Source organism: Mesoplodon mirus (assembly GCF_964341445.2).
Source record: "Mesoplodon mirus genome assembly, chromosome: 12".
In the NCBI taxonomy this organism is placed as follows: domain Eukaryota; kingdom Metazoa; phylum Chordata; class Mammalia; order Artiodactyla; family Ziphiidae; genus Mesoplodon; species Mesoplodon mirus.
Genome location: NC_138988.1, coordinates 49,324,774 through 49,347,465, shown reverse-complemented (window position 1 = coordinate 49,347,465; position 22,692 = coordinate 49,324,774). Strand labels below are relative to the sequence as shown.

Genomic DNA, 22,692 nt, shown 5'->3' with positions numbered 1-22,692 from the left:
CCTAACACCATACACAAAAATAAGCTCAAAATGGATTAAAGACCTAAATGTAAGGCCAGAAACAGACTCTTAGAGGAAAACATAAGCAGAACACTTTATGACATAAATCACAGCAAGATCCTTTTTGACCTACCTCCTAGAGAAATGGAAATAAAAACAAAAATAAAGAAATGGGACCTAATGAAACTTAAAAGCTTTTGCACAGCAAAGGAGACCATAAACAAGATGAAAAGACAACCCTCAGAATGGGAGAAAATATTTGCAAATGAAGCAACTGACAAAGGATTAATCTCCAAAATTTACAAGCAGCTCATTCAGCTCAATAACAAAAAAACAAAGAACCCAATCCAAAAAATGGGCAGAAGACCTAAACAGACATTTCTCCAAAGAAGATATACAGACTGCCAACAAACGCATGAAAGAATTCTCAACATCATTAATCATTAGAGAAACGCAAATCAAAACTACAATGAGATATCATCTCACACCAGTCAGAATGGCCATCATCAAAAAAAAATCTAGAAACAATAAATGCTGGAGAGGGTGTGGAGAAAAGGGAACACTCTTGCACTGCTGGTGGGAATGTGAATTGGCACAGCCACTATGCAGAACAGTATGGGGGTTTCTTAAAAAACTACCAATAGAACTACCATATGACCCAGCAATCCCACTACTGGGCATATACCCTGAGAAAACCATAATTCAAATAGAGTCATGTACCAAAATGTTCATTTCAGCTCTATTTACAATAGCCCAGAGATGGAAACAACCTATGTGTCCATCATCGGATGAATGGGTAAAGAAGATGTGGCACATATATACAATGGAATATTACTCAGCCATAAAAAGAAACGAAATTGAGCTATTTGTAATGAGGTGGATGGACCTAGAGTCTGTCATACAGAGTGAAGTAAGTCAGAAAGAGAAAGACAAATACCGTATGCTAACACATATATATGGAATTTAAGAAAAAAAATGTCATGAAGAACCTAGGGGTAAGACAGGAATAAAGACACAGACCTACTAGAGAATGGACTTGAGGATATGAGGAGGGGGAAGGGTAAGCTGTGACAAAGCGAGAGAGAGGCAAGGACATATATACACTACCAAACGTAAAACAGATAGCTAGTGGGAAGCAGCCGCATAGCACAGGGAGATCAGCTCAGTGCTCTGTGACCACCTAGAGGGGTGGGACAGGGAGGGTGGGAGGGAGGGAGACGCAAGAGGGAAGAGATATGGGAACATATGTATATGTATAACTGATGCACTTTGTTATAAAGCAGAAACTAACACACCATTGTAAAGCAATTATACTCCAGTAAAGATGTTAAAAAAAAAAAAAAAAGTTTATAGAACTCTTCTCCGTACTCTGTAATGACGTATATGGGAATAGAATCTACAAATGAGTGGATATATGTATAACTGATTCACTTTGCTGTACAACTGAAACTAACACAACATTGTATATCAACTACACTCCAATAAAAATCAATTAAAAAAATAATAATAATACAATAGAACAGTTAATTAGACTTGATATTTTCAGGATATTACATCCAAAAAAAAAGAAATTCTTTCCAAGTGCATATGGAACATTCTCTAGGATTGACCACACACTGGGCCACAAAACAAGCCTCAACAAACTTAAGGATTTAGAAATTGTCTCGAGCATCTTTTCTGACCACAACAGCATGAAACTAGAAATCAACCACAGAAATATGTGAAAAAAAAACGATTACATGGAGACTAAACAACATGCTACTAAAAAAACCCCACCAGGTCAATAATGAAATCAAAGAAAATTTTAAAATACCTTGTGACAAATGACAATAAAAACACAACCATATGGGCCTCCCTGGTGGCGCAGTGGTTGAGAGTCCGCCTGCCGATGCAGGGGATACGGGTTCGTGCCCCGGTCTGGGAGGATCCCATATGCCGCGGAGCGGCTGGGCCCGTGAGCCATGGCCGCTGGGCCTGCGCATCCGGAGCCTGTGCTCCGCAACGGGAGAGGCCACAACAGTGAGAGGCCCGCATACCGCAAAAAGAAAAAAAAAACAAAAAAAAAACACAACCATACAAAATCTATGGGATGCAGCAAAACCATTTCTTAGAGGGAAGTTCACAGCCATATAGACCTTCCTCAAAAAACAAGAAAAATCTCAAACAACATAATATACCACTTAAAAGAATTAGAAAAAGAAGAACAAAACCTAGTCAGCAGAAGGAAGGAAATACTCAAGATCAGAGAGGAAATAAATAAAATAGAGATTAAAAAAACAATAGAAAAACTCAATAAACCAAGAGCCGGTTCTTTAAAAGGTTAAACAATATCGACCAACCTCTGGCCAGGCTCACCAAGAAGAAAAGAGAGAGAACCCAAATAAACAAGATAAGAAATGAAAAAGGAGACATAACAACCAACACCACAGAAGTACAAAAAACCATAAGGGAATACTATGAACATGCCAACAAATTCAACAACCTAGAAGAAACAGACAAGTTTCTAGAAACATACAGCCCACCAAAACTGAATCAAGAAGAAACAGATAATGTGAACAGACCAATCACTACTAATGAAAGTCTATGACCAGATGGCTTCACAGGCAAATTCTACCAAACCTACAAAGAACTTATACTGATCCTTCTCAAACTCTTCCAAAAAAACTGATGAGAAGAGAACACTCCCAAAGACATTCTATGAAGCCACCATCACCCATGATACTAAAACCAAAGACACCACCAAAAAAGAAAATTAGAGGCCAATATCTTTGATGAATATAGATGTAAAAATTCTCAACAAAATATTAGCAAACCAAATCCAACAACACATAAAAAAGATCATACACCACAGTCAAGTGGGATTCATCCCAAGTTCACAAGAATGGTTCAACATTCGCAAATCAATCAATGTGATACACCACAGAAAAGACAACAACCACATGATCACCTCAATAGATGCAGAGAAAGCATTTGACAAAATTCTACATCCATTCATGATTTAAAAACTCTTATGAAAGTGGGTATAGAGGAAACATATCTCAACATAATAAAAGCTATTTATGACAAATCCACAGCCCATATAATACTAAACAGTGAAAAGCTGAAAGCCTTCCCGCTAAAATCTGGAAAAAGACAAGGATGCTCACTCTCGTCTCTTCTATTCAACATACTATTGCAAGACCTAGTCACTGCAATCAGATAGAAAAAGAAATAAAAGATATCCAACTTGGAAGGGAAGAGGTAAAATTGTCATTATATGCAGATAACATGATTCTATATACAGAAAACCCTAAAGACTCCACACAAAAACTACTAAAACTGATAAATGAGTTCAACAAGGTAGCAGGATACAAGATTAACACATAGAAATTAGTTGCATTTCTTTAGACTAACAATGAAATATCAGAAAGAGAATGTAAAAAAACAATACCTTTCAAAATCACACCCCCAAAAATAAAATATTTAGGAATAAACCTGACCAAGGAGGTGAAAAACCTATACACTGAGAACTATAAAACAATAAAGGAAACTGAAGAAGATTCAAAGAAGTGGAAACATATCCCATGTTCTTGGATTGGAAGAATTAATATTGTTAAAATAGCCATACTTCCCACAACAATCTACATATTTAATGCAATCCCTATCAAATTACCCATGATATTTTTCACAGAACTAAAAAAATAATCATAAAATTCATATGGAACCATAAAAGACCCAGAATTGCCAAAGCAATCCTGAAGAAAAAGAACAAAGCAGGAGGTATAACCCTCCCAGACTTCAGACATACTACAAAATGACAGTAATCAAAACAGCGTGGTATGGGACTTCCCTGGTGGTCCAGTGGTTAAGACTCTGCACTTCCAATGCAGGGGGTTTGATCCCTTGTCAGGAATTAGATCCTGCATGCCGCAACCAAGAGCCCACATGCCACAACTAAAGATCCCACGTGTCGCAATGAAGATCCCACGTGCTGCAACGAACACCCAGTGCAGCCAAATAAATAAATAAATAAAAACAGAACAACAACAACAACAAAAAAACAGCGTGGTATTGGGACAAAAACAGACATATGGATCAATGGATCAGAATAGAGTGCCCAGAAATAAACCCATACACCTATGGTCAATTAATCTTTGACAAAAAAAGCAAGCATATACTATGGGGAAAAGACAGTCTCTTCAGCAAGTGGTGCTGGGAAAATTAGACAGCTGCATGTAAATCGATGAAGTTAGAACACTCCCTCTCACCATACACAAAAATAAACTCAAAATGGCTTAAAGGCTTAAACATTAAGACATGACACCATAAAACTCCTAGAAAAGCTCAAAGGCAAAACACTCTTGACATAAGTCGTACCAATGTTTTCTTAGGTCAGTGTCCCAAGGCAATAGAGATAAAAACAAAAATAAACAAATGAGACCTAATCAAACTTAGAAGTTTTTGCACAGCAAAGGAAACCATAAACAGAAGAAAGATAAGCTACAAACAGGGAGAAAATATTTGCAAACAATGCAACCAATAGGCCTAGTATCCAAAATATACAAACAGCTTATACAGTTCAACAACAAAAAAACTAAACAACCCAATCAAAAAATGGGCAGAAGGGCTTCCCTGGTGGCGCAGTGGTTGAGAGTCCGCCTGCCGATGCAGGGGACGCGGGTTCGTGCCCCGGTCCGGGAAGATCCCACATGCCACGGAGCATCTGGGCCCATGAGCCATGGCCGCTGAGCCTGCGCATCCGGAGCCTGTGCTCCTCAATGGGAGAGGCCACAACAGTGAGAGGCCCTCATACCGAAAAAAAAAAAAAAAAAAAAAAAAACCTATAATGAGATATCACCTCACACCAATCAGAATAGCCATCATCAAAAAGTCTACAAATACCAAATGGTGGAGAGGACGTGGAGAAAAGGAAACCCTCCTAGACTGCTGGTGGGATTGTAAATTGGTAGAGCCACTATGGAGAACAGTATAGAGATTCGTTAAGAAACCAAAAATAGAGCTACCATATGATCTAGCAATCCCACTCCTGGGCATATATCTGGAGAAAAACATGGTTCAAAAGGATACATGCGCCCCAATGTTTATAGCATCACTATTCACAATAGCCAAAACATGGAAGCAACCTAAATGTCCATCGAGAGATGAATGCATAAAGAAGATGTGGCACATACATACAGTGGAATATTACTCAGCCATTAAAAAGAATGAAACAATGCCATTTGCAGCAACATGGATGCAACTAGAGATTATCATACTAAGTGAAGGAAGTTAGACAGAGAAAGACAAATATCATATCACTTACATACAGAATCTAAACAAAAATGATACAAATGAACTTATTTACAAAATAGAAACAGACTCACAGACTTAGAGAACAAACTTGGCAGGGAGGGATAGACTGGGAGTTTGGGATTGACATGCCCACAGTGCTATATTTAAAATAAATAACTAATAAGGACTTATTGTATAGCACAGGGAACTCTGCTCAATACTCTGTAATAACCTAAATGGGAAAATAATTTGAAAAAGACTAGATAAATATATCTACTCTTTAGATAGATATATATAACTGAATCACTTTGCTGTACACCTGAAACTAACATAACATTGTTAATCAACTATACTCCAGTATAAAATAAAATGTTAAAAAATAATAATAAAATTAAAAAGTTTAAAAAAAATATATATGGGGGGAAACATTCATAAAAAAATACCACATGAGCCCCAAACTGAGGGAAGATATTTTCACGTAACTGATTACTGTCTAGAATAAACATATAAAGAACTTCTAAAATCAGTTAGAAAAGACCAAGCACCCAACAGAAACATGAGCAGAAAGCTAGAACGGCACTTAAGAGAAGAGGAAATACACCTACTCAGCTTTATCAGTGATCAGGGAAACATGAATGAAAACCACCATTAGACACCATTTCACAAACACCGAACTGGTGAAAAGTCTGACAATATCAAACACCGGAGAAACAGTGGAGCAAAGCAACTCTCCACACTGCTGGTGGGACCACACACTTAGTGACCTGTTTGGAAAACAAGCTGTCACTTTACAAGCCAGCAGTAACTCTAAGTGTGTGTCTACCCTGCACAGAGCTTCCCGGCCAGTGTGCCAAGCTCCTGATCTGCTCAGGTCCAGGAAAGGCTGGGGGCTGAGAGGCAGGGGTGATGCCCCTGGAGTCCTCCACATGTCCTTCCATAGCAGAATGAATGACTAAACATGTGGCAAAGTCAGGAAGTGGAATCTATTACAAGCAGCAAAAGTAAACCGGAACGTAGCAAGATGGATGAATTTTAGGAATATGTGTATACTTATATACACTGAAGAAAAACATAATTCCCTTTATACAAAGTTTAAAATTTGTACAAGTAAACAATAAATTTTGTAGGGCTACAAATATGGGTGGTAAAACTATAATAAAAGAAAGGAAATAATAATCACAAAATGTAGGGTCACAGTTACCCTAAGGGAGGAGGGAAGGGGCTGGACAGGGAAAGAGCACACAGGGCTGCACAGGTGATGGCAACGAGCTGTTCCTTTAAGTTAGCGTTCATTTATTTTCTCCTGTAGATCCTACTTATGTTTCATAAGCATGATTTTGCATCTACTAATTTATCTGAATGTGTGTGTGTATGTGTACATACACATATATTTAATGGAAGAAGTAAACATACCACCACAAAGGGGGACAGGGGAGAGCGGGTGGAGAGAGCAGGGCAAGGGTCTGGGGACAGCCATAAGCCTGTACATCACATTTTTACTGTACTTTTTTTTAAAGCTTGGACACCACACGAGTTCTCACATTGTTACATAAGTTCTGCAACACTCTCTGTTCCCCCCGCAGAAAGAGGCTTATTTTCCTCATTTTTAGAATAAGTGTTCCCCTCTGTTCCCACTGGAAACTCAATGTCTCTACAGGATGTTCTGCGTAGGTGGAAAATGATTATTTTAAAAGCTGGAGAACATCAAATAATCCTGAATAATGAGGCACTGGAGGAAAGAGAAGCAGTGTAATTTACTAAAAAAGGGTCAGAGATTTTTCCATACAGATTTTTCATCAAAGCTCTGACGCATCCACAGGCCACCAAGACCCAGCCTGGCCAGGGGGCCGCGAGGGGGGCGTTGGCTCCCTGCAGGGGGCTCCATCCAGGCAGGAAGTCGACAAGGAGGACAGGCAGGGCTTCTCCTCCCTGGGCTCCGTGAGGCTGCTTGCACCCACTCCAGCCTCGTATCAGGACCTCTAGAACCTGTACTTCATTCCTCTCCTAGTTATGCCCACAGCACTGGAGGTCTGTGGGCGTTTCCCTGCCATTCTGCCAGCAGCAAAAAAGGACCAAATCCTCTGTGCTTCAAAGCCAAACCACACATCCAAACCACACAACAGCAGCCTAGGGTCTCAGCACGTTCTCTGAGAAGCAGCAAGTAAAGCCACCTGAAGGAAGGGTGAGCTGTCCTCTGGTTCCTAAGGGCCACGTGTGGAGCTTGCTTCCTGACAGCCCCCGGACGCCAGGGCCTCTGGCTGCTGCCTGAGCTGATCAAGCAGCCCTTCCAGGCAGATGTTACCCTGTCACCCTGGTGACGCGGCCTCTGTCTCTGTTCCAGAACGTCCCTCATTCTACCTTATGTCACAGCCGGCGATTTACCAAACAACCCCCCCAACAGCGTGGACTCCTTTAAGACAGGGGTTTGAGTGCATTCAATGCATTTTCTGCCTCAGGGCTCGGCGCGGTGCAATGTCTGCTGAACTGACTTCTGGGTGTTTTTTTTAAAGATTTTTTTATATTTATTTTTATTAATTATCATTTATTTTTGGCTGCATTGGGTCTTCGTTGCTGCGCATGGGCTTTCTCTAGTTGCGGCGAGTGGGGGCTACTCTTTGTTGCGGTGCGTGGGCTTCTCATTGCGGTGGCTTCTCTTGTTGCAGAGTACAGGCTCTAGGCGTGCGGGCTTCAGTAGTTGTGGCACGGGGGCTTCAGTAGTTGCGGCGTGCAGGCTCTAGAGCACAGGCTCAGTAGTTGTGGTGCACGGGCTTAGTTGCTCCGCGGCATGTGGGATCTTCCTGGACCAGTGACCCCTGCATTGGCAGGCGGATTCTGAACCAATGCACCACCAGGGAAGCCCCCTAAACTGACTTCTTGAACCAAAAGAAGCTGTTACGTGGTGACAAACCATGGAAGAGTGTGTACACTTAAACCCAGGACTGTTCACCAAACATCAAGAAAATAAAGTTGTGGATGAAATGCTAAGCACATTTTCAGATTCAAGCGATAGCAAATAACTTATGACATTCCTCATCCTCCTTAACAGATCAAAATTATGTGACTGGCAATAAGTAATTTAGTCATTATTAATCCAGGATAAGCCTAATTCCACGGAAGGTGATGGGATACCGGGCCAGAAATTAACCTCGTTGGTTGCTCGAAACTGTCCCCAGGAGGACTGGGTAAATCCACAGACTCGAGAGTTGTCTGAGGGAGCATTCAACTCTGATGTCCCTCAAAAATAGTTTCCAGGGCTTCCCCTCCGAGGCGGCTCCTCCCAATACCTCCTTCAGCAAAGATCTCCTGAGTTCCCGAGCCAGGCACTCTGCCAGGTACCACGATGAAATAATCACACAAATAAGTGCAACTAAGAACGCTGTTAAAGGAAAGCATCTTACTTCCCTCCTGGGCCAGGGTCACAGCTCTGTGGGGGAACAGGCTCTGGCCTGCCTCCCCAGATCTGAGCTTCAGAGAAATCCCCGTAGGCATTCAACTCAGAGACAAGCAGCACCCCCGCTTGGGGCCGCATCAACAGATGCAGTGGGCAGGGCCCGAGGCAGCGCGCCCCACCCCCACCTTGGCACATGGCGTCTCAGGTGTTCACCACAACAGCCCGGTAAGGCCTGTAGCAGGAGCACCATTTCACAGAGCAGGGAAAGGCCCCACAAAGGTGAACAGACTTCTGAGTGGCTACGGAATGGTGTAGCTGGCAGGGGCTTCAGCAGAGTCCTCCTGGCTCCACAGTGCTCACCCCACTCCCCACACCAGGACTGGGACTCCCTCTGTAAGACCCTACCCTGCATGTCTGAAAACAGCCTCAAGTCTGAGGGATCAGGGATCACATGCTGTGCTCATCCCAACACGTGATCTAGAGCAGCTGATCTAGTTTTGCACCTAAATACTGGGCTAGTGTCTCTGATGCAGGCCACACCAGTAACAACCCACCCTCCACAGGGCAGGCACCCAGGCCAGTTTTGCCTTGTAGGGATGTTCCAACTAGTCTGTCCTCTCCATCTTCCATTTCCTTCTCTTTAAAGCAGAGGTAACAGCATCTGCTCTGCCTCCCTCACAAGACGATTCTAGAATTAAATGAGGCAGCCCTCATGAACGAACAATGTCAGATTTATGTGAAAATGAATTTAGATTCATCAACACTTCATCAATGAACTCCAAACCTGACCAAACTTGGTGCAGGTTAGCTTGGTACTGCACTGAAAAGAGTTTGCAACTATTCAGAAATTTATTGAAATTATAACTTTAAATAGCCTGCTTTGCATAAGGAATACAAATCCTTAAAGAAAACTCAGTAAATTCCAAATCTGAGGGAGTCTGTCAATTAAGCAACTGTGAGGAAGGCTACTAAATAAATCAAGTCATGGCCCACCCTCCTCTTAATTATTTTAAATGGTTTTAAAAGCTCCCAGCTTGAAGGCCAATAACAGAGGGAAAGAGCAACGGGAGCAAATCTTAACGGAAACAAATCAGAAGCCAACTGGAAATAAAATAAAAATAAAAAATAAAAAATAAAAAAAATTAAAAAAAATTTAAAAAAAAAGAAGCCAACTGGCAGTGCGGTCTGCAAGTTGCAAGGCCTTAGTCACAGGAAGCATGTAGCCTTCCAAGGGAACAGGCCCCCTATGCCTTTCCCCACATGCAGACAAAGGCCCAGAGTGCGAAGAAAAGAAAGAACGGGCAAGGAAAAGCAAATTGAGGCCTTCCTGCATTCATTCAAACAAGCAGTGACTGAGAGAGATGTAAGGGGCCTCTGAGTCACAGCAGCTGTTTAGGAGGCTAAGAGTCAGTGGGAAAGGCACTAAATTGCTCCCTGGCTACGCCGCACAGCTTGTGGGATCTCAGGTCTCTGACCAGGGATCAAACCTGGGCCCTCAGCAGTGAAAGTGCAGAGTCCTAACCACTGGACTGACAGAGGATTCCCCACTCATTTTTTTTTTTTTTTTGCGGTACGCTGGCCTCTCACTGTTGTGGCCTCTCCCGTTGCAGAGCACAGGCTCCGGACGCGCAGGCTCAGCGGCCATGGCTCACGGACCCAGCCGCTCCGCGGCATGTGGGATCCTCCCGGACCGGGGCACGAACCCGTGTCCCCTGCATCGGCAGGCGGACTCCCAACCACTGCGCCACCAGGGAAGCCCCCACTCATTTATTTTAGAAATCCAGATTGTCATATTTTAAGATAAATTTCAACACTGCTATAAAATGTTAACTTGTTTAATCAAGAAATGTGTAGTAGGGCTTCCCTGGTAGCGCAGTGGTTGAGAGTCCGCCTGCCGATGCAGCGGACACGGGTTCGTGCCCCGGTCCGGGAGGATCCCACATGCCGCGGAGCGGCTGGGCCCGTGAGCCATGGCCGCTGAGCCTGCGTGTCCAGAGCCTGTGCTCCGCAACGGGAGAGGCCACAACAGTGAGAGGCCCGTGTACCGCAAAAAAAAAAAAAAAAAAAAAAGAAATGTGTAGTAGATGAAAAATGGCAAGGCCAGGGCTAGACTGTGTAGACTCAAGTGCAGGGCCGCCCAGTGGAGCCCAGCAATGACGGCTCCACCTGGAGCACAACTGTGACTCATCAAGTGGGGTCAGGACTGCTATTAGGGCCAAGTCACTATCACACACCTCAGTCCCTGTGTCAGTTCATCCCTGGGAGGTGATGAGCCCCCTTTCATTACTAAAACCATAAAGTTAGTTTTGGAGTAATGGGGACTCAAATGGAGTTCTATACTCAGGTGTTCTGAAAGCTATTTCTGAGGAAGATAATGATTTTTCACTTTATCTTTAGGATATAAAAATATCTACTGACTCCTTACTCTGTACCAAGTGTTTTACTTACATTTTCTCTCTAATCAGCACAATAATCTTCAAGCGCGAAATTAATCTCATTTTACAGATGAGGAAAAACTGACTCACGGAAAAGTTAGGTCATGAGTCTAAGGTCACACAACAGAAGCAGTAGTGCCCAGATACAAACTAGGGCCCCCCAGAGCCTGTGCACTTTCAGCAACAGCACACCCAGGGTAGGCTGTGCTGCTTTTAGCTAAGACAGAAATCAAACTGAAGATTATTTAAATGACCACTTTACTCTGACTCCTCTGGTTTAACGAGAGTACCAATTAATTCTTACTAAAACCAGAGACTACTTTTTCCCTTCTCTCCCAGTTGAAAATTATTTTTCAGCTGCTGCTGCTGTGGGTTACTAAAGGAAGCGAGGTTTGCTCAGCACACTACAGAGGCTGTCTCAACACAAACGCTTCCTGCACTTCCCAAACCTTCACATTAGCAGTTCTGGCCCTGGGAGTTGCAGGCAGCCCTCAGCACTTACGTACTCTCATGTCCCCGCTCACTGATTTCTTCCTGGAGACTCAGAATGCTGGTGAGGTTAATGATCCTTCTCCGGGGGGTACAAGCTGCTGTCATTTCTTTTCGGGATGCATCCTCCACCATTTCCAAATCAGAGCCTTCCCGATGTCTCTTTCTGCAAAGTAAATGAGGAACTGGCAGCTCATAACTATCTTAAAAAAACTGTTTCAAACTCAGTCAAGTTTTGTGCCTTGCATTTTGGAGAAGGGAGCATTTTGGAGAAGGGAGCAGCTTCTCTGTGCCGGCTCTCCACATCTGGGGAGGGCTCCCTGTGCTGGTAGCGGCCAGCCAGATCAGGATGTCCTCCCAGATACTGCTTCTCTGACATCCCTCAGGCCTTAGCAGTGGCCACTGCAGGCAGCAGGGCTTTGGAGTCTGGCTCAGCCCGGAGACCTGCAGGGCCTCAATCAAGTGCGCTGACCTCACCACATCTCATTCATTCAGCCCTCCATCCATCCGTCCATCAGCCACTGTTATAATACCAACCTCACACAGCCATGACAAAGTGCCTGCCCTCACCATGCTAGCTTTCTAGCAGGAGAGTCAAACAGTAACCGAAGAAAGATAATTTTAAGTAGCAACAAATACTGTGACAAAAATAAAACAAGGTAACAGAATGAAGGGGAAACGAGAGAACTTTAGATTAAATGGACAAAGAAGGTCTCTGGTAAGAGGCGACATCCGAGTTGAGACCTGGGTGACAAGAAGCCAGAGAGTTCCTGCGCCGAGGGACCAGCAAGAGAGAAGGGGTGAGAGCTCAGGGAGGTCGGGTCAGCAATGGAGCAAGCGTGGCCAAAGCGCCACGAAGGGGAGGAGAGTGATGAGCTGGGGGTGGGCAGGCTGGTTTCACCCCAAGTGCCGTGGGAAGCACTGGTTTTCAGCAAGGAGTGAGACACCCTGGTTCCTGGTTCAGAAAGATTCCTCGGCTGTGTGGTAAATGGCTCACAGCATTAAGTCCCCAAGTGATAAACAGAAATGTCACCCTTCCCAGCAGGGCTGTTAAGAGCATTAACTGAGATAATGCATATTAAGTATCTGGCACACAGTGGATGCTCAGTGAACATTAGCATCCTTTATTATTCTCTGAAAACAAATCCTTAGAAGCCATCTCCCTAGACTGACTTGGAAATGAGCAAACTGGAGTTTAAAAACCCACCCAAGTTCCACTGGGCAATCAGAGCCAGGGTTTCAGTGGTCAGCCACCAGGGGGACGTGCGGCCTCGGGCAAAGGACTTCACCCTGAGCTCCGGGGTCAGTACCCGCACACACTGAATAAGGAACATCCACGCTACAGATGTCAGTGAGATGTCCTTGAAGCACCCACAGAGTGTACACTGAAGAGGCTCAAAATTAACTGACGGTCATTAGTACGGCTGTTCCTGCCCCCTCTCTCTAGCTCTCGTTCACCACTAGCTCATGCACTTCAGGGAGTTTCATAATTTGAACTGAGAAACTGTTCTTCTTCTGAGAGGAGTGAAAGTAGCTTGGAGTAGGATGGAAGAATCCTCCAGATATTTTAGGTTCCCCTTTCCAGACACCTCTGCTGTTGAGGCTTTATCAAAATTCAATACTAAAATTAAAGGATAAATCTTCTGATTTTTTTTCTGATGTGTTTTTAAATAATGTTTGGAATCACGGCCATTTAAGATATTGCAAAGGCCACTGTGATGGGTGACTCTAAAGCCATGGTCAAAGGCCGACAGTAGACCAGGCCAAAGCACCAACCCATTGGCGGGAGAGGGAGAATCAGGGAGAGAAGATGCAAGGGGTTTGTGACAGTCCAAGTTAGAAGGTAGTTTCATTAAAGAACGAAGGAGGACTTCCCTGGTGGCCCAGTGGTTAAGAATCCGCCTGCCAACGCAGGGGACACAGGTTCAAGCCCTGGTCCGGGAAGATCCCACATGCCGCGGAGCAACTAAGCCGGTGCACCTCAACTACTGAGCCTGTGCTCTAGAGCCTGCGAGCCACAATTACTGAGCCCGTGTGCCGCAACTACTGAAGCCTGCATGCCTAGAGCCCATGCTCCACAACAAGAGAAGCCACCGCAATAAGAAGCCCGTGCACCGCAACAAAGAGTAGCCCCTGGGGCCTCCCTGGTGGCGCAGTGGTTGAGAGTCCGCCTGCCGATGCAGGGGATACGGGTTCGTGCCCCGGTCTGGGAGGATCCCATGTGCCGCGGAGCGGCTGGGCCCGTGAGCCATGGCCGCTGAGCCTGTGCGTCCGGAGCCTGTGCTCCGCAACGGGAGAGGCCACAACAGTGAGAGGCCCGCGTACAGCAAAAAAAAAAAAAAAAAAAAAGAGTAGCCCCTGCTCACAGTAACTAAAGAAAGCCTGCAGGCAGCAGTGAAGACCCAATGCAGCCAAAAATAAAATAAATTTAAAAAAATAGTTAAAAAAAAAAAAAACGAAGGAGGCAAGCTGTGCTTTCCCACAAGGCCATACCTGGGGTTCTCGGGGCTGGAAGAGGGCCCTCTTTTCTCTGACGAGTCTGCAGTCCTCTTTGTTGCATCCTCCTCCAAGCCCTGATTCTTGGCAGCCACTTCAGCAGGAGCTGAGAGTTCAAGCATTTCCTCATCCTGCTGCCTGGCCCCGCTACTAGAAGCAGCTGTCCCGTCCTCTAGGACAACAGCCTGGGGCTGACTAGATAGGGCCTTGCTCACAGGCTGCAGGAAGACATCGAGTTTCTGTTCCCGGCAATCTGTGCGGACCATCTGGTGGGCATACACCTTGTCGCCACTTCCAGCAGTAGATGAGAGGGTCACACCTGTTGTGGATTTAACCACTTCCCCAGAGGGGCCAGTAAGACCTGGTAGTAAAGTCTGTGTCAAAAAAGAAGACAGGGGGAAGAGTCAGTGTATGAAGGAGAGAAGCACAGGTCCCAAAATGGAGTAAAAGCTAGAACCAGGTATATCATTACAGAATTATTATAGAAGCAATTCTGACCAAAATTTGAAGTATGAAATTAAAAATACACAAATATAAAATTCAGCTAAATCCTTATAATTTAAAAACTGGTTTGAGGGCTTTCCTGGTGACGCAGTGGTTAAGAATCCGCCTGCCAATGCAGGGGACATGGGTTTGAGTCCTGGTCCGGGAAGATCCCACATGCAACGGAGCAACTAAGCCCGTGCACCGCAACTACTGAGCCTGTGCTCTAGAGCCCATTAGCCACAACTACTGAGCCCACGTGCCACAACTACTGAAGCCCGCGTGCCTAGAGCCCATGCTCCACAACAAGAGAAGCCACCACAATGAGAAGCCTGCACACCGCAACAAAGAATAGCCCCCGCTCGCCGCAACTAGAGAAAGCCCGCATGCAGCAATGAAGACCCAACGCAGCCAAAAATAAAATAAATAAAATAAATTTATCAAAAAAAACCCTTAAAAAAATAAAATAAAAACTCGTTTGATATAAAAATACTAGTGTAAAACTCTCATATTTTTGTCTACTTTTTATTTTTTTGCTGCCATAAGATATTTTATTTTTTTATTGTGGTAAAGTATACATAACATAAAATTTATCATTTAACCATTTTCAAGTATACAGTCCTGTGGCATTAAGTACATTCACACTGTTGTGCAACCATCACCAACATCCATCCTCCCAAACGGAAACTCTCTACCCATTAAACAGTAACTCCCCATTCTCCCCTCCCCTCTAGCTCTGGCAACTACCTTCCTACTGACTATGTATGTATTTAAACATACATATTTCGTAGGTCTGTCCACTGGAAAGGCCTGAAAGCCATGACCCACCCAGTAGCAATGAGGTCCCCCGATCCCAGATTATAGTGTCTAAATGCCATTCCCCACTAAAATAAACCAGAGTTCCTTGGAAAAGTGGCCAATTCCAGGGCTTGGGCTGGGTAAGTACAGAGTGAGCCTACAAACATCCTGTCTCACCAGACACAAGGATTGGGTCAAAAGGACAACAGCCCCAGCCTGAAGGGGCTTCTGCTGGCCAAAGATGGAATAATTTGACTACAACTGATTGAGTTATGATGCTTGTTAACAACTATGACAAAATACTAAAAGAGAGAAAAATGGAGAAGAAGCAAAAGAGGGAGGGAGAGAGGGAGAGACAGAAAAAAGTCATTAAATGTTACTGGACATTGCTAGGACACCAACCCATTTCCCTGCAAATTGATCATCAAAGGCATAGAACTCAGCATTTATCCTTACTTTCTGGTATGAACTGTATTTCAGGATAACCTGATAGCTCTAACAAATGAGTGAAAATTTTTCTGTACAGAAAATTATAGCTTATTAATAAAGAAGAAATAATAAAATCAGAAAATCATAATCTTGCAATCCTAATGAAATAACTGATGCAGGCAATGGTCATCAATGAATGGTGAAACCTTTAAGCTAATCACTAATAGTGAACTTCATGGTGAAGGAATCAGGCTGTCACCAGCTAAGCCTGCTGAGAAATCTTAACACCAGGATGATAGAACAAGCCATCACGCGCCTCCTGCTGGGATTTGATAGAAAGTACATGGCAGGGGCTTCCCTGCTGGCACAGTGGTTAAGAATCCGCCTGCCAATGCAGGGGACACGGGTTCGAGCCCTGGTCCGGTAAGATCCCACATGCCGCGGAGCAACTAAGCCCGTGCACCACAATGACTGAGCCTGCGCTCTAGAGCCTGCAAGCCACAACTACTGAGCCTGCGCACCTAGAGGCCGTGCTCCGCAACGAGAAGCCACCACAATGAGAAGTCTGCGCGCTGCAACAGAGTAGCCCCCGCTTGCTGCAACTAGAGAAAGCCCACGTGCAGCAAAGACCCAATGCAGCCATAAATTTTTTTTAAAAAAAGTACATGGCATCATCTATCACAAATTCTTGCAAACATTTTTTTTAATCTGAATATAATCATACCTCTAGATCTAATTTTCAGTTTATAGGAAATATGGAGGATTGAAACAAGTTAAAGGACACTAAGAAGAAGCAATCGGCTAACCCAAAATGTGCATTTTTCTACAGGACACCTTCAAAATAAGCTAATAAGGACTATAAGCAAAAAAGGTAGGGTGATCTTCCTAGTTTCAAAGAGACATAACCAAATACATGAGTGGAACTTGACTGGATACAGATTTGAACAAAGCTACTTTTTTTTTTTTTTGGCCGTGCCACACGGCTTGCAGGATCTTAGTTCTGCGACCAGGGATTGAACCTGGGCCCATGGCAGTGAAAGCACTGAGTCCTACCCACTGGAGTGCCAGGGAATTCCGGAACAAAGCTACTTTTATAAAAAGATATTTTTTTGAACAATTGGGGTATCTGAATACGGACTGGATGTGAAATGGTATTATTACTATTAATTGTATTAGGTGTAAAAGGACATTGTGATTGTATAAGGAAAAAAAATGTTTTTAGATGCATAATGCAGTACTAGGGGAAAAATAAGTGCCTGGAATCTGCTTTAAAATACTCCTCCCCAGGGACTTCCCCAGTGGTCTGGTGGTAAAGAATCCGCCTTCCAATGCAGGGGACTTGGGTTCGATCCCCAGTTGGGGAACTAAGATCCCACATGCCATGGGCAACTAAGCCCGTGTGCCACAACTACTGAGCCCGTGCACCTCAACTAGAGAGAGAAAACCCACATGCCACAACTAGAGAGAAGCCCGAGTACTGCAATGAAGATCCCGGGTGTCGCAACTAAGACCCAACGCAGCCAAATAAATAAATAAATAAATAATAAAAATTAAGAATTAATTAAAAAATACTCCTCCCCATCCCCCACCCTCAAGTGGGAGAGGGAGAGAGAAAACAAAGATGGCCAAGTGTTGATGGTTTGTTGAAACTGGGTGATAGGTACATGGAGATTTGCTGTACTACCTGCTTTTCTGTGTGTTTAGAAAGATTCAGTAATAAAGAGTTAAATAATAATTAGAAGTTACAGTAGCAACTCTGCTCAAAAAGGAAAAAGTCTCCTGGGACAGTTTAAAAAGCCCTTGCGATGCACTTACTTCATTTGCCTGTGCAACTTCCACACGTGGATTTTGGGAGGCAGAAAGTAACACAACTACTTTGCAGACAGTAATTTTAAAGTCCTGAAAAGTGAAATACCTTGTCCAATACGACAGAGTTGGAACAAACTGCAAGAGCCGCCAGGGTTCCCGATTTCCATACCAAATGGCCTCACAGCAAACCAGGGCTCTTGCTGTACTAGCCCCTGGAGTGGAGTGCAAGGCACAAGCTGGGGAGCAGGACGAAGGTGACCCACAGCCAGAAGGTCAGGAGCCAGGGCAACCTGCTGTTGGCAGGGCAAGGTGTTCTGCTGACCCCACAGGAGCAGGGACAACCTGAGTTTGGAGCCCTCCACGCAGAGCAATGCACTAACAGAGGGAGGCCCTCTGATCCAGAAACCCACCTTCCTTCTAAAGACACACTGGTCAGGACGATGCAGAGTTCTTTCGGGAAATAAAACATAATCTAACTAAATGAATCTGCCTCACGCGAGATCAGACAAAGAGGAAAATTGAGAGGTTCTTTTCCCAGTGGAGCGACAGATTCCTCCTGGATCTCTGGTGAACCCCTTCCTCTGGGCCTCTCCCCCAACTCCCCACCAGCCAACCCATGTCCAGGTGCTGGCAATTCCAGATTTTTAACTATTAGTGAATGGAGCCACGTCCTCTGCTCAGACCCCCTCCCCACTTGTCCCAAGTCGCTGTGGGTTTCCATCCACTCTCCAGGCCACAGCCAGAGAGCTCTTCATAAAATGCAAACCAAGGCTTCCCTGGTGGCACAGTGGTTGAGAGTCTGCCTGCCGATGCAGGGGACACGGGTTCGTGCCCCGGTCTGGGAAGGTCCCACATGCCGCGGAGCGGCTGGGCCCGTGAGCCATGGCCGCTGAGCCTGCGTGTCTGGAGCCTGTGCTCCGCAACGGGAGAGGCCACAACAGTGAGAGGCCCGCGTACCACAAAATAAATAAATAAATAAATAAATAAATAAAATGCAAACCAGATCCCATCAATTCCCATCAAGTCAAGGTCTAAACTCCTTACTCCTTAACTTACTGATAAAAACCTCTCGATCTGGCCTGAATTCTGCAGTGAGCGTAGGCCTTCAACACGCAGGCTCCGCGTTGCTTAACCCCGGCTGCACATGCCAGCACCCGGCAAAGCTTTTAAAAACTACTGATGCCCAGTCCCCACCCCCTGAGATTGATTTATTGGTTTGGGGAGGGCCCAGGTATTATCTAAACGATTCCCAGGTGATTCTAATGGCAGCCGGCATAGAAAACACTGACTCAGCATGCTGAGCATTCAGATCCTCAACACCTGTTCTCTTGCACCCGCCCCGCCCCCCCCACCTCTCCGAGGCCTGTATCCTCGTCCTTTCCTCCGCCAGAAACGCCCTGTGCACTCCTTGTCCCCTTCTGCCCACCTAATTCCTTCTCAGCCTTGGGGGCCCAGGCGCCACATCCCTTCTTTCACATCTCTAAGGCCCAAGCCCAGGACAGGAGCCCCTCCTCCCTCCTCCTAAGTCTCTGTTTTTCTCTCTCATGGGATGGAGACCGTACCCAGCAGCACCTTGCCCATGGGGGAGCCTCAGCACATATTTGGGGAGGGAGCAGTAAAGGGTGCTGAGCAACAACGGATAAAAACCACCTGCCAGTTATGGAGCACACCCTGTGCAGCTCCTGCTCCAATGGCTCACACACACCCTATCCTCAGCCCCAGCAACCTCCAGGCGTGTGGACCCCAGGGCTGCCCCAAGTGCGTTCATTTCGCTGCTGGTCTCCCACCTAGGTTCTTTCCAGGTGGTAACCGTGAATACTCTTATGGGAAGCACTCATCTGCTTGGTCACTCGGAAAGTTTTCTGAGAAGCAGGGCTCACAGAAACCCACTCTCTGCTTGCAGGACCCAGTGTAATTTAACAGGGAAAATGTTTCCATTTCTGTAGTTTTGGTGTCTGCTGTGCTTCTGATGAACCCATCCTCACTATGAATACAGTACAGGACTGCCCAGAAATGTTGTCATCTCAGAACTGGGACAGGAGATCATATTATCAACCCACTATTCTACAGATGGGAAAACTAAGGCCCCAGAGAGGGGGAGCAGTTTATAATCAAAGCACTTAGAACCTGGATAATTGTAATAAGATGAACAGTGCCAGGTCCTGGACCACTTTCCATCTGCTGTTCACCAACCACTTGTAACCGTCCTTGGATGTGGGGGTGACCACTTCCACCTTTACTGAGGGGGACACGGAGGCCAGGGAAGGTTAGTCACATGGCAGTAACCAAGGTCTGACACGAGAGGCCCCGCCCTCCCCCCTGCCTCTCCAGAGCCTGGCCCCTGCACTCTGCCCTAGGTATGCGGAATCAGCCTCCTCTGAACGTCTCCGGTGGAGAACACAGGGGAGCGGCGCCCTACTCTGTTTCAGACAGCTCATTTTCCTAGGAAGGGAGTCTAAGGTCAGAAGGAGGCAGAGAGAAGAACTCAGGGCTTATGACTCCAGGCCCAGGAATAACTCCACAAAACCTTCACAGTTGGGTTCAAAGAAGGAAATGCTGCTGAAAGAAAATCCTAAAGCAACCGTCAAAAACCTGGGCTCTCATGTGACAGGGCACATTTAAGGTGGCAAAGGCACCAGAGAAAGAGCTGGGTGAAGTGCCCCCACCTGGGTGAAATAGGTCCTGGAGGCGTTGGAGCCCAGGAGCCTACTCTCAACGTGCTGCTGCACCCGCTCCAGGATGCTGTCCTCGTGCAGGAAGTGAACTTCGTGCTTCGTGGGGTGCACGTTGACATCCACATTCTGGGGGCTGATTTCTAAACTGGCAGGAAAAAAGAGAAGAGTTACCTCACATGGTGAAGAATGGGGGCGGGCAGTTCACTCACGGTATATGTGGTGGGTGGAAGACTTGAGGCCGAATAACACAGCGGTTAAGACTTCAAGGTCAAGTCTGAGTGACCTGCGTTCAAATGCTGACTCTGCTACTTGAGAGCTGAGTGGCTGTGGGTAAGTTACAGCATCTTTCTATGCCTCGGTTTCCTCACTTGTGAACTGGACATAATACATGGTGGGGATTAAACTCGTGTAAAGCACTTCGCACATACCCAGCATGTTTATCAGACGTCAGCTGTTATTATCACCTCTCCGGAACTAGTGGAATTTCTCATTACATAACCCAGGGCCAAGGCACTTAACTTCTCTGGACTGGTGCTCCCATCTGTAACCATGAACCTGTCCCTATTTACTGCTCAGTATTACATGGAGATCAAAACAGTATATGTGAGAGAACTTTCTAACATTAAAATGTAATACAAAAGTCAGTTTAGAGGCTGTGCCAGCTATCAACTTATTGCCTCAGGCCAAATCCACCATTCACTGCTGGCTCTGATAATGGAGCGTTGTAGTGTGGATCTTTGTAGGTAGAGGGCACTGGACAGACCCTGGAGAAGGAAGGGTTTCTCTGCCAGGTTCGGGCAGGTTCCTCCTGGTGCAGGGGCAAGACCTTATTCACCTTTGTTTCACTAACACACTGCCTGGCACAAGGGAGCCTCTCAATGGGATTGTGCAGGAGTGAATAAATAAAGGAAAATTGTACCCTTTACCTGTGAAAAGGGAAAGAACAACCTGTGCCAGTGGGGTATGGGATTCACTCTGACCAGGCTAATTAGCAAGTCCATCTCTTTCAAAGAGGACCGCTGGACAGAATTACTCTTCCTTGTGAGTCTTGGGTAAGGATTTCAGAGCTGCATTACCTGAGGTACAGGAACGGGTGTGTGTTTTTGGGCAAATATGCTGCATACACCGTTTCTATGGCTTTTCTTAAGGAAGCTGACTCTACCAGACGATCTAGAAAATAAAAGTAATTAGCTCAAATCTGTCCCAAGGGGTGAGGTGACAGGTGCACACCTATACTATGCCATGACATCAGCTCAGGCAGAACACCTCTGGGGTGACATCCACATCAGCCCCCTTTACCATTACGACTCCTCAGCATCTCACTGTGGGATTGGGGCTCTCCTCTTACCCGAGTAGCAGGAATACGACAGGGCAGTCAATTCTGCCTCCCCAATCCCTTCCCCCTGCCAGTCCAGGTGGACCACGTGCCCTTGCTCAGAATTTCATTCTGCAAATACATCATGGGGACCTACCACACGTGCCACAAGCTGGGAGACAAACTCTGGTAAATAAACCTAATTCCAACTCCCAGCGGTAAGGACCACAGGGGAGGGAGCAGCTACCTCTGCTCAGGGACCTCCAACAGTAGGGGAGCCAAAAGGAGTACTTAAGGTTAAGAGTGCGTTTTCCAGGCATTTCAGGTGGTAGAAATATCTGAATGCACGTTGAAGGTAATTTAGGAAATGAGGCAGGCTTGAGGGGGTGGAAAACAATAAAAGCTGGGAGAGATAAGACTAAAATCAGGGCTTCCCTGGTGGTGCAGTGGTTAAGAATCCACCTGCCAATGCAGGGGACACGCGTTTGAGCCCTGGTCCAGGAAGATCCCACATGCCATGGAGCAACTAAGCTGGTGCTCCAAAACTACTGAGCCTGCGCTCTAGAGCCTGTGTGCCACAAATACTGAGCCCATGTGCCACAACAACTGAAGCCCATGCACCTAGAGTCCGTGCTCCACATGAGAAGCCACCACAATGAGAAGCCCGCATGCCACAACTAGAGAAAGCCCATGTGCCACAACTACTGAAGCCCATGCGCCTAGAGTCCGTGCTCCACAACAAGAGAAGCCACCACAATGAGAAGCCCACATGACACAACTAGAGAAAGCCCGTGTGCAACAACAAAGGCCCAATGCAGCCAAAAATAAAATAATTTTTTTTAAAAAAGGAGCTGCTTTCAAAAAAAAACGACTAAAATTAGAGGAAGATCTTCATACAACACAGCTCTCTTTTCTCCTCAGACCAATGACCTGCTGATGACCTGCTGTCCTGCGTTGATGGAGCCAAGGATATGCCACATCTTTTTATTTCCAATGAGAAGACCGGCCGTGATCTTAGCAATGAGGAGACTATTATTCTGAGTGCTCACTACATCACCCACAGCTGCCTCAATAATACACAGCTGCTGTACTGTGTAATCT

The 22,692-nt window shown here is 45.5% G+C and overlaps 1 protein-coding gene across 1 annotated transcript in view; it reads right to left on the bottom strand.

The window, feature by feature from the left end:
* Nucleotides 1-22,692, bottom strand: part of MLH1 (mutL homolog 1) — a 58,900-nt gene that overhangs the window by 19,995 nt on the left and 16,213 nt on the right. The window contains exons 10-13 of the mRNA XM_082637803.1: nucleotides 21,353-21,446; nucleotides 20,268-20,421; nucleotides 14,080-14,456; nucleotides 11,604-11,752 (exon numbers count right to left, since the gene is read on the bottom strand). Coding sequence (XP_082493929.1) covers nucleotides 11,604-11,752; nucleotides 14,080-14,456; nucleotides 20,268-20,421; nucleotides 21,353-21,446 — 774 coding nt within the window. The remainder of the gene's footprint in view (nucleotides 1-11,603; nucleotides 11,753-14,079; nucleotides 14,457-20,267; nucleotides 20,422-21,352; nucleotides 21,447-22,692) is intronic.